Genomic DNA, 16,832 nt, shown 5'->3' with positions numbered 1-16,832 from the left:
ACCAAACTGAGTGTTTCCGACCAAGTGACCATGTTTTGAGCAGCCAGTTTTAAAAAAATTAGTTTATTTTTGTACGCACTGCTTGCAGAACTGTATTCTTGGCCATGCACATTATTTTGTTGCTCACCTCCACCCAGATCATACCCACCTCTACTTGCTTTAGACTTACTTTGGTATCCGCCCCATATTTATGGTTTAATCTGCTGGAACACACTTTTAAAATGAAGAGAGGCAGATTTAGACCAGTTTTAAAGAGTATTGCTTATCACCAGCATGGTTTTTAGACCTGGACATTTGCTTCAGATGTTTTCTATCAGAGGAGAGTTTCTGTGAAGGAGTCAAAACAAACCCTGGAGACTAATTGATCAAAAAAGTTGTTGCAGAAATTTTTTGAACATGTTCAAAATTCAAGTGACAGGGCTGCCCTCCTCTGTAACTCATGAGAGGAAGTTGAGAACCCCACTACAGTCGCAAGACATTCAGGAGACTCCCTCATGAATGCCATTATCAACTTGCAGCCCAATGAGATATCACTTTAACTGAGGCCTGTAGAGCTGAAGCTGTAGCTCTTGTAATTTTTTTTCTTGTTTCAGGTTATTTTTTAGCATTTACAATCTGATCTTAAACTGATCTTAAAATCTTGAACTCTTATAAAAACTGAAGACTATCTTGATTGAAAAAACTTTCTTGCTGTTGAATGAAGAAGTCCAAATTATTTAGAAATGGCTCTTTAACACTTCTTAGACTGATGTGCAGCAGTAATGGCTTCTTTATCATTGCTGATGGCTTGACATCATGTACGTATGTGAAAACCTAAACCCTTATAGATGTGCTCACACTTGCCGTCGATTACTTAATGAAGTGCATTTAATCAAAAGTGCCTAACGTCTATTTTCCCTAAATTAAATTCTAATGAAGCAATAAGGATGAACTTATTTCTGTGCATGTTTGCTTTTAGTTTTTAAAGTTATTTGAATATTTGGTTTGGATTTGGCAAAAGAGTCCGGAAAGCTTTAGTTTTATCTTGAAAAACATGCAAATAAGAAGTTAGAAGAACCTCCGTGTTGCAAACTGTTGGTCGCCCCACAGCTAGGTTGTCTTACTATGGTGGATATGAAATGACAATAAAAATTAGGAAATATTGCTATTATAAATCAAAGAGAACTCTTTGTGTCTGTTTGCTTGTGCTGGAATTGTTTTACTTTATGTCTGGATTGTGAAAAGGTGCATGCACAAATTCCAAAAAGAGGGATGACACTCATACAGTACAGAATACAACATCCTCAATACACATCATGATTGCTCTTTGCCAAGGAACATTAATACTCTTAAACACACTCTAAAGCACTCTTGTGCTGATGGACATTACATTTATACAATCCTTATTAGAATCTCAAATCTGTAGGCTATAAACCACTTGTCATCCCTCCGCCTGGGATTGAACTGATAGGAGATTGGTGAAGGGATGGATTTAGAGTGGATTTTCTGTCTCTTCATCTTTGGACTCATAAATCCATCGCAGGGCTTAAATACCTCCAAGTTCCTAAATCATGCATAGGGAAATTAAATGTTCCTCCACAGCACATGAAATTCTCAAGAGTTAGAGAAAACTGATTGGAGCGTTTGCTCTGAGGAGTCATCCAGGTGGATTGTAACATCAACAAACTTTTAACCCCTAAAGCCATTTCACAAAGCAAACCCTTGAAGTATTGTTAATGGATTTATGTTCACCACAATATTTTTTTTTTCTTAACAGATATTCTCTTCCACATTCCATTTGTATTTTTTTATCAGCTACATGTTTGTGAGAATTCACGGCCTTCTTTGTATGAAAAGTTTGTCATTATTGTAATAATTTACACATTTTCCCCCCCCCCCTTTATCTTGTTTCCATTGTGGTTGCCCAGCATCTGAAATTAGCCGCTCCTCTTGGGCTTTTCATGTGGGTGTAGAAACGGTGGGCTGCTGAAAGGATCTGGCAAAGCTTATGATGGGATAATCTGCACCTGTTCCTTTGGGCAAGAGCTAAAATGGGTCACAGTTGCGCGCCACTGCATGCATTTACACAATCTTCCCATCATACTAAGAAATAAAGTATAATAAATTAAAAATGCTAATTTATAATTAGCAAACTTTACTGGGATATATACAAGTCACATGTTTAAATCAGTGCTTTCTCTGGGTTTTGCTCCCTAATGTCTACATGCACATTCATCATATACTGCTGCCAAAAACATGTAACATTTTATATAACATGTCTCAGTCCAGTTTACAAGTTTTCAACTCTGTGTGTGTTGCCAAGCAAAGTGATGACATTTTTTAATTAAACATCAAGAGAAACATGGTTTCAGCAACTCCACCCTTCAAATTTCATCTATTAGGGTAATGTTTAAAATAATTACGAAAGAAATAATAATTCACCAGTGAAGACAAAGTTCTAACTTTCATATAGTTAATGTGTATGACCAGAAATGTTAAAGAAAACGTGCTAGCTAAACCTTGACCTGCTGCACAAGTGTTCACAGTTATGAGTCTGAATTTTCAATATAAAGCAAAATCAAAAATCGTCATATAGTATCTCCATAAAAATCACAAAACAGGTTCAGTGTGTTAATTCTTCTTGTTGTTGAGATGATTACTTCAATAACATAAACAATGTTATTGTTCAATCACTTTTTAGTTTTCAGTGTTTGTAGTTTTATTAGTTTTTCTGATGGTTTCAGGTGATTTATGCTTTTTGAACTCGCAGATGTGTGTGTTCAAACAGTTGCTATTTTAAGCTGCTGTCTTTGTTGGCCAGGGCATTCTTGCAAATTTATTTTAAATGCCAAGAGTCTTATTTCCTGGTTAAGTGAAGCTCTAAATAAATAATTAAATAGTCTTGTGTGAATGTTAAATCAATATAGGGCTTCTTGTGTCAATCATACTATAATTTGTACGGTGAAATAATGTTTGAATGCTGTATTTGGATTAATTTTTATTTTATATGTTTTTGTTTTTATTTTGTGAAGCTATAAAGATTTTTCCTGAAAAACTTGAAGACTCCCAAAAAGAAGTGAACCTAAACTAAGACAACGAAAGAATCCTCCAAGTCTTAGCGACAGGAGGCAGAGGGAGAAGAAGATGAGGAAGACAGAAGGGAAATTTATACATGTGGTGAATGTGTGGCTCTTCCTGCAGCAGATCTGTGTATTTAGGGACCTGACAGGTTGAGGTTCATGGGACTGGAAGCAGTACTACAGAAAGTTGGGGTAGTTTATAGTGGCTGCAAAAAAGCAGTCTTGTTTGGTATAATTAGAAATTTTAAGTGAAATTTGTCACATTCAATCATTCTCCCTCAAAATAAACTATCACGTGTATAATTGGCTACTTGGTCAAATTTGCATAGCAATTTGCATCTTTTTTGTTTCTTGTTTTTTTTCTGTAAGTTTAAAAAATAGTGCAATTGCCAATACACTTATGCTATATAGTGTGAATATGTTTGTACTCTTTCATGTCTTTAGGTCAGCTCCTGTTGTAAGAAGGTTCACGGTGTCTTGGATCTCAACATGCGTGAAGTGATTTTATATTTGATTCCTGTTTTGTTTCTCTTTCAGCTGTGGGCATTCAGATGAAATTGGAGTTCTTTCAGAGGAAATTCTGGACGGCCAGCAGACAGGTGTAGATTTGTAGACACATGTTTTTTTATGTATGTTCTGTCCATATTTAAAAAAAAAAAAACCCACTAAATCTCCTCAGTCCTCCAGCACATAGACTTTAAGACTGTGCACAAACATAAACGCCACCCTCTGCTGGTTGGCTTGAATTCTAATGTGTTGATCAGTTTGATCTGCTTAGATTTTTTTCTCTCCTTTTCTCTTTAAACGCTAGATTTTCTTTTGTATTTTTTTTTTTTTCCAGCAGCAGAACAGACAGCTAGGGGACCATAAAGTGCTCTGGTTCTCAGCTTGTAAAAGTAAAATGAGCAGCTCTGCCTTTATTAACTCAAAAACCACACACACAAAATTTCCCACACATAAATCACTTTTCAAAGTGGAAAAGTGATTTACATCCTTAGTCTAACAGTTTAAATGATTGTTGTGTTTGCCACTTCAAATGCATGTTGTTGTTTTTTTCAGTGTACTGCATTAGATGGGAAATGCTCCATAAGCTGTGATGATGAGGTCAGCCAGATTTCCTATTTCTCAGTCAGCTTTCTGTTTAATTTATCAGTTTTGCTCTTTATAACTGTGTTCAAACTCTGTTCTGTTCAACAGAATATTAACTGCTACCTCATTGACAACAACGGCTTCATTCTAGTAGCAGAAGACTACACTTTGGTGAGACAGCCACACGCAACTCGATGCACACTCAGAAATAAAAATCTGTAGGAATAATTATTTCAAGTACTCAAAATTTCTCAACTCAAAACTTTAGCTTAACTGTCTCTCAATATAAACCCAAGTTTTTATTCTTATATGTTTGCATTCAATTTAATGTGTTCGTGTTTAGAACGTGTGCCGCTGTCAAAATGACACAATGCTGCTTTAGTACGTAGCAGCGACCAGACATGCTGTCACTCCGACTTTAGTTCATCCAGAAGCCAGACCTCTGGCTGTCATTGCCCTTCCATTTCCCTGCTTGTTCTTTTCATGCATCCTGTACATGTCTGCTGCGCTTCATTTTATCTTTGGAAGAGACAAAAGCGTTTAGAGTGCACCAGCTGAGATTTAGTTAATCCTTCTCTTGTCATTGATAAAATGTCATTCGCAAAGATTGTCATCCCTCAAAATTTAAAGAAATTTATTCTTTAAAAATAACATTTTTTTATAAGATCTAATTTATTTGTAGCTATAGCCCTTTCTTACAGGCAACACTCAGTTAAAACTAGTTAATGTATCAGATGTCTTTTTGTGTAAATTACTTTTCCGTCATTTATGTGGCACTTAGTTTCCTTCATAACATTATGCTAATGAGAAACATCAGTTATCCAGTTATCCGCTCTGGATGTATTCATGTAGTGTGAGTTTTAAAGAGGCAATTCAACTCAATGTAAAGAGGCTGATTATACTAAATCTGCATGTAGCAATCTCTGAATTTGCTAATTTTACCTTTAAACTACCTTTTTTGCTTTTTTTATTTAAGTAAAAGCGTAATAAATCCATATGACTCTGCCCTTTTTTTTCAGACAGGAAACTTTTTTGGTCAGGTCGAAGGAGCTGTAATGAGTAAGCTCCTACAGATGGGCTCCTTCAAAAGGTAAAGGTTTCAAACTCTGTGTGAGTGTGGACTAAGAGGTGCGAGCTCAAGTGAAGTGTGTGAGAGCACACAAACACATGTGCAAAAAATCAGAATGAGAGCCCCTCTCCCCTCGTGCTGACAGCTCCCAACTTGGCCCGATCGTGTTGAGCCATTTGGCGCTCAACTCTGACCCCTCACTCGGTGGAGTTCTCCATTAGGGGATTACAGCAAATCTTTTCCTGAAACAAAAGGATTGGGAGAAACCTGAATTCTCACACAAACGGATAAAAGCATGCAGACGTGAACGCTGTGCTAGCGTTTGTCTCCTGGAAAACACCGGGAGCAACATTCTGCAATTCATTTAGAGCTGCGGTCCCTGTTGATCCATCTCCCAGTGCAGAGCAGAAAAGCAGTAAAAGACCTACACAAAGTGTAGTTGGATTGTGGAAAGATTCAGAGATGATGTGAAAGTTGTGAAGTCTTAGTCTAGCTTCGAAGCTGAGTGTAAATTTGCGTCACACAGAGGCTTGAACTCACATCTCGAATACTACAGCAGGACCCTGCGTTTGCTGCTGCCCTTGGGACATGAGTGAAGGGGTATCAGTCATGCTGTCTGAGCGTATCAAAATCAGAGGTGACAAATCATTGCACAAGCACACAACTATGGCTGTATTTTATAGGCATGAACCTCGAAAGCTGACGGCAAAATAGTTTACAGACCCATCCATAAAAACAAAGTGACTGACAAGTGCTTTAAATCTTTAATGTTGGATGATGATAGATTGTTTGAGATTGAGGAAGACGTGATGAATAAATGCTATGACTTGTGTTGGTGATGAATTAGCCTGATGAATACCAGACCCTTTAAATTCTAATGCTAATGAATTCAATATGATGTATTTTAAGTCAGTGATGTTTGTGGAGAATTAATGTTTTTAGGCACCATTTTTTGTATTAATTAAAATATAAACATTTTAATATGTGCCACTGATGTCTGATATAAACTGTCAGCTTGGATTTATTGATCAGTTGGTCTAAGGTTGATTGGTTAGGTGCTTGTGGACTGACATATTATGGATAGGTTCCTACTGTGACAGAGGATGGGGGCTGCAGATCAGTTGTTCAACAAATATTTGCATATAAGTATATAAGGGAAACCAAGACTTTTTTTAAACGCTGTTAGAAAGAGTGTCCAGTGCAGGTCCAGACAAACCTTGGGGGTCCATTAATCTCTCAACTCCACTGATATCCTTCCAATATCACAAGTTATCCACAAAAACATGCACGCCTTTCTAAAATCACTTTGACAAACCTCTGAGGAAGCTCTCAACTTTCGCTTCCCTTCCTTTTTTCCATCCTTTCCACATCCATCCAATATATTATTGGCAGGTGAAGAGGCAGTTATTGCAGAGGTGGGATCTTCTCTTTCTGCTCCAACAAAGCAGTCTAAAAGGCCCCTCAGGCACATTAATGCAGAGAGAATGTGTGAATTGAGACATATATATCCTTTTTTGGAAAATATCATCATAATGCAACGGAGCTACGAAAGTCAGAGCTCTATTTCCATTTCAGATGTTCTCTGCTTTGTCTGTTCTATCTTTATCTCCTCAGAGTCACTCTTTATGACTACCAGGCTCTGTGTCGGGTCTATTCAGAGAGCAGCGACAGTGGGCACACACTGCTGGACGTGAGCACTGCTTCACCCCCACACACTCCTCAACCTACATATTCACTCTATATAGTGCAACGCCAGATCTACATATGACTATCTAATCAATATTTTTTTCTCTCTTTTTTTATCTTTAGCCTTACTTTGCTTTCTTTGCTGCGGTAAAGTGGATCCTGACTGAACTTGTCATGTAAGAGTTCTGCATATATAAGGGACTGTCTGCTGACTGTTTACGCAGTAATGCTAAAAGCTCAGTGCATATATGTGGTCTCAGGACTTGTATATAGGCCTCCCAGCTCTGAGATTAACTGTATGTTTGTGAGCGAGCTGTATATCAACTGTGTGTTTGTTTATGAATGCCTCCACATGTACGTTGATGTGAGCAGAACCAGTAATGGCTGCCTGATGTTTTCTGGAGCATGGGGTATTCCTGAGATGCCACACTGTGGTTGTGGTTTAGTCCCACTGGGTGGTCTGTCACTCCACAGTGCATCATGGGAGTTGTCAGTACAAATTTTAATTTAAGTATTATACAATAATTAAATATCATATGATATATTATTATTTAGTAGACTACAATTAATTCTAGACAGAACCATTAATTGTGCAATTATGGGAAAAACTGCATTCTTCTAATTTATTTTTTTTTCATCTCATGTCAAGTTGAGTGGCATACCTTTGATTAAATGTAAAATTATACTTGGATAAACTATTTACCAGTTGGGCAGGTATTTAGTTTCAACAAGATGTTTTCTTTTACACATCTATCAGTTTCAATTGTTGCTATGAGAAGCAAAAGAAAATTCACAAAATGAGTTTTGTTTCTCTCAGGTGTTCTTCATAGAAACATGTTTATTTTTAAGTACTGCTAAGAGAGTAATAACAAATCAACGTTTTCAGCTTCATATTAGATGAAAACAGCAATTACAAAACTAGTAATAATAATAAAGTTCAACATTTTTACAAAACTATTTTTCTTCTTTAAGGGGGCAAAGTCCTAAGAACAATCATTTAAAAAATATATATTTTTCCAGAAACCTAAGCTGCAGAGTATGTCACAGAAAATGGAATACAACAACATTGTTTATCCGAGCAGTATTTGAATATAAAACAATATAAAAGGTTTTGTAGTATTTCTGTGAAATTATGATTTTCTTAGAACTGCAGAAAAGTTGCAGCAGCTTTCACAGGACTGGTGTTAACTGCTGCACTCCTAACAAAATGTCATCTTAGAGAAACTGACATGAAGCAATATAGTTTAAAAAAAAATCACTGTAGCCATTTATTTGGAAAATTCAGACATAAAACATAAAATTTAAGTGTCCGGTGTTCTGGTGTTTGATTGTTCCTGGACGCTGAAAGAGTGTTGTAATGGTTGATTTTGTCTCCATACTTAGATTCCTGGTTGAATTCAACTTGTACAGCTGGTGGAACTCTGACATCACAGCAAAAGGTAAAATCTGTGTTTCTGAGGAGCCGCATGTTCTCTAGTTGCCTTTCTAAGTTGCTCCTCATACAAACAAGTTCTGTACGTACTACCCCTGTTCTATCACAAATGTTGGCAGACAGTTACATTGTTTTTGTAAATTCTTACCATGCAGTGCAGTGGTCTATAATACCTGTTAGAGGTGTTCCTAGTGATGGACTCTTAGACCAAGATTGGTATTCTCCCAGAAATTGTGTAATCAAGGCAAAATGAAGCCTCATTCTCAATACTGACTGGTACTTATGCTGATTTTTATACCTTTTTTTTAAAAATGTTATTTAAACATTTTGTGATATCTCAAATATATTTTTTATTGGTTTAGCCAAGACATTCACAAGTAGAAATGTAAACTGGCTGTTACAGATTTACAGATACAGATTTTATGTTTGTCATGTGTATTATTTATGTTGGAGTTTGGTATTTTTATACACAGAAATGCAGCTGCTCTGTTGTTCGGCTTGTGGTAGTTGTAGTACATAAGATTAAACAAAAATGGGATATTTATTAGTCTGTCCTTAAAGTTCAAACAAAGTTCAGTTTCAGTCTCATCTGACCACAGTTCCTTGTTCCACATATTTGGGGAGGAAATTCCAAACACTCTTTTAAGCTGTTTTTTCCTCCAAGGAGTCCAGTTCTGTGCAGCTTATAGTGGTCCTATAGAAAGATCCTTCCGTCTCTGCAAAAAAAAGCTGCCCAGCTACATCAGAGTCACTTAGGCCTCTTGCTTGTTTCTCTGATTGATGCCCTCCTTGTCCGGTCCACAAGTTCTGCTGGACGACTCTCTCTTGACAGGTGTGGTGTAGCAGTGTAATTTTCCCATTTTATTGGTGCTCAGTGGGATGTTCAGGCTTTGGTATAATTTTAAACTTCACATTTGTAACATTGCTGAATTTTTTTTTTTTGCTTGCCTAATCAGGCCAACCTGAGTCCAGATCTGGATGGTAAAGCAGGGCCAGCTATGGTTACCAAAGGAACAACACCACAAGTGCGCAGAACAGTGTGGCCATAAAAGATGGCATAAGAATCAAACATACGTCTCCACAACCTTGTGTCTGACCTGTCATTGGTGTCTCTTGCTTAGTGGAGGCCCTTACTAGAAGTGATGCACTGACGTTAACTGGGTTATCAGAACATGTCTTCATATCATTTGGCAGGTTTAGATCACTTGATACTTAGATTGCTCACTGATATTTGACTAGCCATATAGGTAATAATTGAGGCCTCAAAGCAAAGAGAGTGTACACATGTGCACATGCCACTTTTTAGTTTTATTTTTAGAGTTATATTAGACAGCTTTCTTCTTCATTTAACTTTATTCATTTGAAGTATTTTATAAAATTCCAGGTTTCAAGGCAAAAAAAATGCCCAAGGGGGTTTAATACTTCTTTAGTGGGGGACACAGTCTGTTTTGGATAGCTGGGGGGAAAAAAGTGTTTTTTAACACAGCGTGTCTTTGTTTTCTCTTTTCCACTGGTTTTGTGTCTTTCTTCCTTTTTTTTTCTCACTTGCTTCCATGAATGCACATTCTCATATTATCACTGCCAGGCAGTGAGTGCTGTGATTCCTCATGCTTTATGAAGTGTTGAATATTATTTGCCTGTCTGGAATGAAAGCCTCACTAAGCAGCATCATATTGTCGTATTAATTGTGGCCAAAACTAATAAAATATTTGGTGAATGTGAGAGGGAAGGAGAAAGAACCACAAAATGAAAGTCCATAAAATGCTTTCCTTGCACACTTTAATCCTGAATGAAGTGAAGCTGGGCATCGTTGCTCGCCAAGCAGTCGAGACAATTTCACAGCTGGCTAGCCTCAGGTCTTAGCAGTACTTTCTATATCTTTTTACAACAAAGACATAGGGCCTGTGACACACAGCTGAAATATCCCAACTTAGCAGCCAGTAACCAAATCTACACAGCTTCTCAGCCTGAACTAATCCCAGACGTTTATACATGTCTACAGTTTGTATCTAACGCACACACACTCACGCGACAACGCTGCGCTGCTGACTCACTGTAATTAAACCACTTCTTTCCAATCACACAAATAATCCACAATCTTTAGAAATCTCTGTCATAAAAATGAGACAAGCTCTGTAATGAAACTGTCTGCCTGCATTTATTAAATTCATGATTTTAGGCTTGAACCAACCATCCTGTAGGACTGTTTCAACCCTCTGGATGGCAGTAGTGTACAAGCAATACTGTAAGAAAAGATGGTCTGAATTTACATTGGACTTATTTCTAGCAGGGCAAAAAGCAGCACTGGTTCAGAAATACTGTTTTATCTAATGCCTTTGGTTTATGCATGGATGTGGTGTGTTGAACTGTTTGCCTGCAATCTATTTTATTGACTTTTTATATGCATAATTTGACTCACACATGGGTGTTCTGAAACATTTCCACCAACTTTCTCTCTGTGGTTTGTTTCCCCTCTCCTGTACTATTTTTTATTTTATTTTTATGATTCAGTTTTCTTTGCCTTTCTTTTTCTTTCTTTCTTTAATTCCTTTCTTTTTCTTTTTTTTTTCCTGACTTCTGTCGTTTTCTCTCATCCCTCCTTGCTTCAGCTCAGACAGCAGTCCCAACCATGCAGGTGCCGTGTGACACGGAGTACCCAGCCTTCGTTTCAGAGAGAACCATCAAAGAAAACATGGGCAACATCGACTGCGATGGCTGCATCAAGTATGGCTAAGACTCTCTCTCACACACAAATCGTCAACAAATTACACCAACAACAATCTATAAAGACATGTCTTTAAACAACAAGGTTGTTTTATCATATGTTTTTACTGCGTTAATTAAAAACTTGTTAACTCTCACCTATAAATTCTTTATTTTTTACATCCCTGATGATGAAAATCATTGAATTAATTTGTTAATATATTGATATTCTATCAAAGATAGACACAAACACTAACTTTGTCTTCCAGGAATTTGAAATACAAAGCACTTGGAGATGGAGAGAAGTAGGAAAAAAAAAAAAACTTCCTTTAAAAATGAGAAAATGAGTGTGGTCCCCTATTAACAATTTGGGATTTTCTGTCAGGCAATTGTGGGGTGTTCTCTGGATCCCTCCAATGGGCCCTTCATTGCTCCCAGCTGTGGAACTGCCAGTGAGCTTAGAAATCTGTGTTTGTGTGTGTGAATGTGTGTGTGTTTTCCTTGTGCCTTTGCTGCCGGTGCAGCCCCATAAGGTCAGTAGAGTAACCACCGCCGTGGGTGCCACGTCTAAAACACAACTGGGGATCCAGTCAGACCCTCAACACTCACGCAGCACTTACTCCCACCCTCACACACCCGTAGGGACACATACGACAGAGCTTTGCTTTTCCACCAATGACACCAGAAGCAGGTTTAGCAGGCAGGTCTGCACAACAAGTCAATCTTTAACATACATATTTTTTTTCTAATGCATAAATCTGACAAAGTAAAATGGAGTTTTAATTTCATTTTTATGGAATTTTATAGCTCATATTTGTAATAGAATTTATTGCTGATAAACATCTGTTTTACGTTAGTCTCTGACTGAGGCCTTCTTTCATATTTTTACAGAGACACGTGTGTCGACTTTATGCTCTAGGAAATATACCCTAAGCTCTCACCCGTTTAACCGTTCTTTACTGTTTTTGAGCCTGTGGCGGCATGCGTTTGTTTAATATGTAGACATACCCACAACTTTCTGACTGGTGGTACAATGCACTGAAAAAAAAGATGGAGTGATTTAAAAGTTTAAATGCCTCATTAGACGATATTTCTTTTTCTCCACTATGACGGATTAAAACAAAATCTTGAGGTCGAAAGTTGCAGTTAGTAACAGCTTAAATTTCTGCACTTATACACATAGATTTGACATTAGTTGTTAAAGTCTTAGAAAAGTCTCAATATTATCTCACATCAAAGATAAAAGCACTCACAGCTTTCTTGCACATATCATGTTTCTTTGTCTTAATATCATAGAAGGCAAGTATGTAAAAAAATATTTAGTAAATGTTGGAATTTTTGTGTCATTTTTGTCAAAAGTCAAATAAGAAAATACAATTACAGTCTGACTCTGAAAACTTGATTTCCATTATATTTTATTTGAGCAATGTAATGCTAATGAACCTGGAGCTATTAAATTATACACAGCATTATAGGTCAAAATCAGAAAAGATCATGGTTGTACTGTAAATATGCGTGCAGCTTTTAAGTCCTTAGCAAAGTATAAACTTCCACTATGAGAGCTGTAGCCAAATTTTAGCCTAGACTGATTTGTTTATAGAGTGGATTATAAATCCCTGCTGCTCTGAAACAACACCTGGTTGCAACAGGTTGCAAACTTGCAACTAAAACCTGAAATTTTTCATCAGGTTTGTCTAGCTAACAGTATATTTTGCCAGAACTTTGAAAATAGAACATGATCTATTAATGTCTTTGCATGTACTTTTTTCAACACTTCCCCAGTTTTATACATGCAACACTCATTTTTTTGTCTGTTTTTCTGCCATTTTTCTTTTTGTTAATATTTATGTTACTCAAGACAGTCTTGCTGTCATTTGTTTTTTTTACTTTTGCTTAAGAAATGTTGGATGTCCTTGTCCGCTGGCCAAAATCTATTGGCCACAGAGTAATAGCACTTTGCTGAAAACAAGTCATCTGTATTGTTGAAGTTTGTGCAAGAAAGTGCATTAATGTATGTTGCTGTGATTGTGTGCACATTTCACATATTCTTGCATGTGTCTACAGTGTATGTGTGCATTTATTTGGGGCATGGAGCTCACGTTCCCAACAGTGGGTACATTTAAGGCCAGCAGCCATGCTGTGTCAGGATGTGTTTAGGTCTTTTCTCTAGGAATGCTTGCTCTGTTTTTTATCAGTGGGCAGAGCTAGACCATCTTGACATTACACATGAGTGAGAATGGATTATTAAAACCTTGGCATATTTTAATTTTCTCTGCTTGGAACTGGATTGATTTAGTTGGGTGCTGTTAGTCACGCTGGGATGCATGTATTAAGTGTGATGGTTTGGTTTTGGTGTTATTTAGGAATGAGGGGCTGTTTGTGGTCAGACTAAATTGGTCATGGAATTAAATTAGTGAAGACAGGGGTATTCCTGTAGATACTAGGTCAGGACTCTTTGGCATGAAAAAATGTATTTGTACACATGTTTTTATACATGTCTGATAAAGTGGTTCTGATAAATAAGCTACACCAAAAGAAAAGAAGGAGCAACAGGTCCAGATAGAAAGGGTGACAGAATGAAAAGGTCAATTTTATGAGTTCTGTTCCTCACAAAGCTCATCTGTGGAAATAAATCACCAGGCAGGAGGCCGAGTCAAGACCTGATCTCCCAAGCCAATAAAACACAGACATGGGAAAGTTTTAGCACCAAAGAGTGGTTCACATTTGTCTCTCATTGGAGTGTGTTATATCTTGCAACACTTCATTGGTACTCACTTCGGACTGAAACTTAGTTGGGGAAACAAGTGTGCAACTCTGATTGAATGAGTCTGTGTCTGCGTGTTTATTGTCAACTGGCAATGAGATGTTTTATCCCCCTGACAGTCTATGGACGCTTATGTTGCAATTTCCTATGTATTTGATAAGACTGCACATGGAGAAATTAACATTATACCCATCATACAGCTTGACTGTTTTCCAGTTTTATCATTGCTTCCTCTCCCTACATAATCTTTTTCTGTTTCCTTTCTGGATGTCTGTACTGTAATTGGCAGGTCCTTTGTGATCCAGCAGATCCCCAGCAGTAACCTTTTTATGGTGGTGGTGGACAACAAGTGTGACTGCAGCAGTTTTGAGCCAATCACCATGGAGCCCATTGAAATCATGTATATCCTTCAATGAATGAAGTCAGGAGAGTTTGTGCTGGGAAAAAGCTTATTGTAATCCCAGATGTTTTTTTTATGATACAGCAGCAGCTTGATAGAAATAGAAAGATCAACATGGCATAAAATATGAAATTGTTAATTCAGTTTTATTTGTGTTATACATGCGGAATATTTCAGCTTTTGACAAAAGACAGTTTTGTTCTTCTCTACCTCATGATTTTCAGGCTCAGGGTTACTGTAGCCATTCTGTCCATCTACTGAACTTGAATGAAAATGTTTTGGAGTATTTTTAAATTGTGGAAAACTTTGGAGAAGTTTGTTTTCTCTCTCCTAAAAGAAAACATATTTTCTTAAGTGAACAAAGTCTTAGGCTGGGGCTCAAAAACACCGCACTGTAAGAATTCTGTCTCAGTTCTTTGTGAGTCAGTTTGAACTAGTTAATAGTTTAAACTTTGAACCATGATCAGTAGCTGATATGGTAAGCATAAACGTTTCAAAGAAAAGAAACAGGCAAAACAAATCTTTTTCAGGGTGTGTGTTTTTAAATGTGCTAACTATACACATTTAAACAGAATTTGTTTTGTTGTTGAGCTCTCACTTCAGAATAAAGTCTGCTGTTCTGTTGCTATGCAACAAGAAAACTTCTGTACAAAAAATGTATTTCTTTTCAGTAGAGCCTTTTTACTTGTGCAGTCAGAAATATCATCTATAAATGAGACATTTAGTAAGCTAGCAAAAAAAGCCTGTGGAGTGTACATATTATCAGTCACTGCCTTAACTTCAGCTACACATAATGAATCACTCAAATGTGAGAGAATAAAGATGCAAAAAGACAGGAGGCGCCCCGACACCTGTCACCCTTTCCACCCAGAGGTATTTACACCCCATACATTCAGCATGCACAGACACAAACCTCCTATTAATATAATATATCTAAAATTCAAATGATTCATGTATTTTCATTATGTCCCCCTTCCCTGCTTCCCTAGGAGAACTCAATGGAGTGTGGAGCAGCTATGAGTCTTATACCATCTTTTACAGCAACACTGTTCTGTGCACTCATGGCCTTGTTCCTCAGGTGACCAGAGCTGGTTCCGCCTCACCATCCAGTGATGGATTGGCTCGGCATGCAAAAGAATCACAACAATGCCACAGAAAATGACACCTCTGCGCCACATGATATTGTGCCCAATTTCAATTCATCACCTACCAAGTTCTTAGCCTTGAGACACATATTTGAAAGGACTCATAACGGATAATGTACAGCTGCTAAGTAGTAATCAATAAGGTGCTTTTGAAATATCAATATGAACTGCAAAAAGAAATTCCAAGGAAAATACAAAATTTAGACGTCATACACTGCAAATACTACAACTGGAAGCTTAAAAACTACACAAGCAGCTTAGCTCTACTTATTGACACTAACACCACTATGTCCAGTCCTTTCAGGTAACAGCTATAGGCTGTGGTCTATAGATGGGCTTTGAACTGGGCATTAGAGCCAAGAAACACCCATGTGGACAGAGATGGATGCACCTTCCCTGGGCTCACTCTGATTTCCATGGACAACACTGATTCTGAAGATAAAAAAAATAATACTAGTATTGAATAAGATGATTACATGTGGCTGGGATTGTCATAAATGTTTGTCTAATGATCTTTTTCCATGACAAAAAAGTTATAATGTATACTTTATGTATTATGTATATATAAAAAGTCTTATTTATAATTTACAAGTGGTACCCATAAACTGTGACAATGAGATTTTGAGTCCTCTGATGTGAGTGGTTGTTAACATTTGAGCTTTGCCTTATGGAACAATGTTGGTCCCGTTTGTGTACTTTTGAAATAAAATAATGTTTAAAATGTTGTTGTAAGCCATGTTATTTAAAAGCCTTTGGGATTAGGGTAGACCCACTTATTTCCAACTTTAAAGTTTGTTTGGTTGTTCTCAGAATTAACTGATGAATACATCTACTCCTAAGCAAAAATCTGGCAAACATGTGTGTACCCACACATGCTGCTATTTGTGCATGTGCATCTGGTGTTTCCCCATTCTGTCAATAGTGTGAAGTTCTGCTCAGCGATCCCCCCCACCCAACCCACAGAGACACTATAAAGACAAAGACAAGACAATTAAAGACTAACAACATGTATCTGCATTTGCTTAGTAATAGATACAACTGAATTTTTTTGAGACTCTATCAGTGCCAGCCTGGGGAAGCTCTGCTGTGGTCTCCATGTCAACACCAAGGTCCCTGTGGTCAACAACAGGGCATGCTTCGACTCCCTCTCTTTCCCCACCTCTCACCCAGCCAGTTATATCCCCCCGCCAGCACAGTTTACTGAAATGGTAACTTGCAATGTCCTAGATGTTTAATCTGTTCTCTGCTATTTAGCTGATTTTGTCTCTTCAGCACAACTTTGTCACTCTAATTATTCCCAGTTTCCTTTCTCTTTCTATAGGCTAAGGCTTCCAAAGACTTCCCTGTCATTTGTCACTGCATAATGGGATTGGAGCTGTTTTGGGTCAACACCCATCCAATCCTGCCTGTGATTCTTTCCTGTTTGCCAGATGAGTTATGGGAAAGCACATACAAAAGGCAGCCTTGGGAAAGCAATCTTCTTTT

The 16,832-nt window shown here is 37.5% G+C and overlaps 1 protein-coding gene across 2 annotated transcripts in view; it reads left to right on the top strand.

The window, feature by feature from the left end:
* The window catches only part of cacna2d3a (calcium channel, voltage-dependent, alpha 2/delta subunit 3a), a 114,648-nt gene extending 98,527 nt beyond the window's left edge, over nt 1–16,121 (top strand). For both annotated transcript variants that reach the window (XM_017415113.3, XM_017415112.3), the window contains 11 exons: nt 3,597–3,658; nt 4,119–4,163; nt 4,257–4,319; nt 5,168–5,238; nt 6,832–6,907; nt 7,027–7,079; nt 8,287–8,342; nt 10,945–11,059; nt 14,092–14,204; nt 14,993–15,075; nt 15,192–16,121. In XM_017415113.3, coding sequence (XP_017270602.1) covers nt 3,597–3,658; nt 4,119–4,163; nt 4,257–4,319; nt 5,168–5,238; nt 6,832–6,907; nt 7,027–7,079; nt 8,287–8,342; nt 10,945–11,059; nt 14,092–14,204; nt 14,993–15,075; nt 15,192–15,284 — 830 coding nt within the window. In that variant the 3' untranslated portion in view covers nt 15,285–16,121. The remainder of the gene's footprint in view (nt 1–3,596; nt 3,659–4,118; nt 4,164–4,256; nt 4,320–5,167; nt 5,239–6,831; nt 6,908–7,026; nt 7,080–8,286; nt 8,343–10,944; nt 11,060–14,091; nt 14,205–14,992; nt 15,076–15,191) is intronic.
* Nucleotides 16,122–16,832: the final 711 nt, after the last annotated feature.

The sequence above is a fragment of the Kryptolebias marmoratus genome, linkage group LG8 (genome assembly GCF_001649575.2).
Source record: "Kryptolebias marmoratus isolate JLee-2015 linkage group LG8, ASM164957v2, whole genome shotgun sequence".
NCBI lineage: Eukaryota > Metazoa > Chordata > Actinopteri > Cyprinodontiformes > Rivulidae > Kryptolebias > Kryptolebias marmoratus.
The sequence above is the reverse complement of the archived record's forward strand: the minus strand, read 5'-3'. Positions and strand labels throughout refer to the sequence as shown.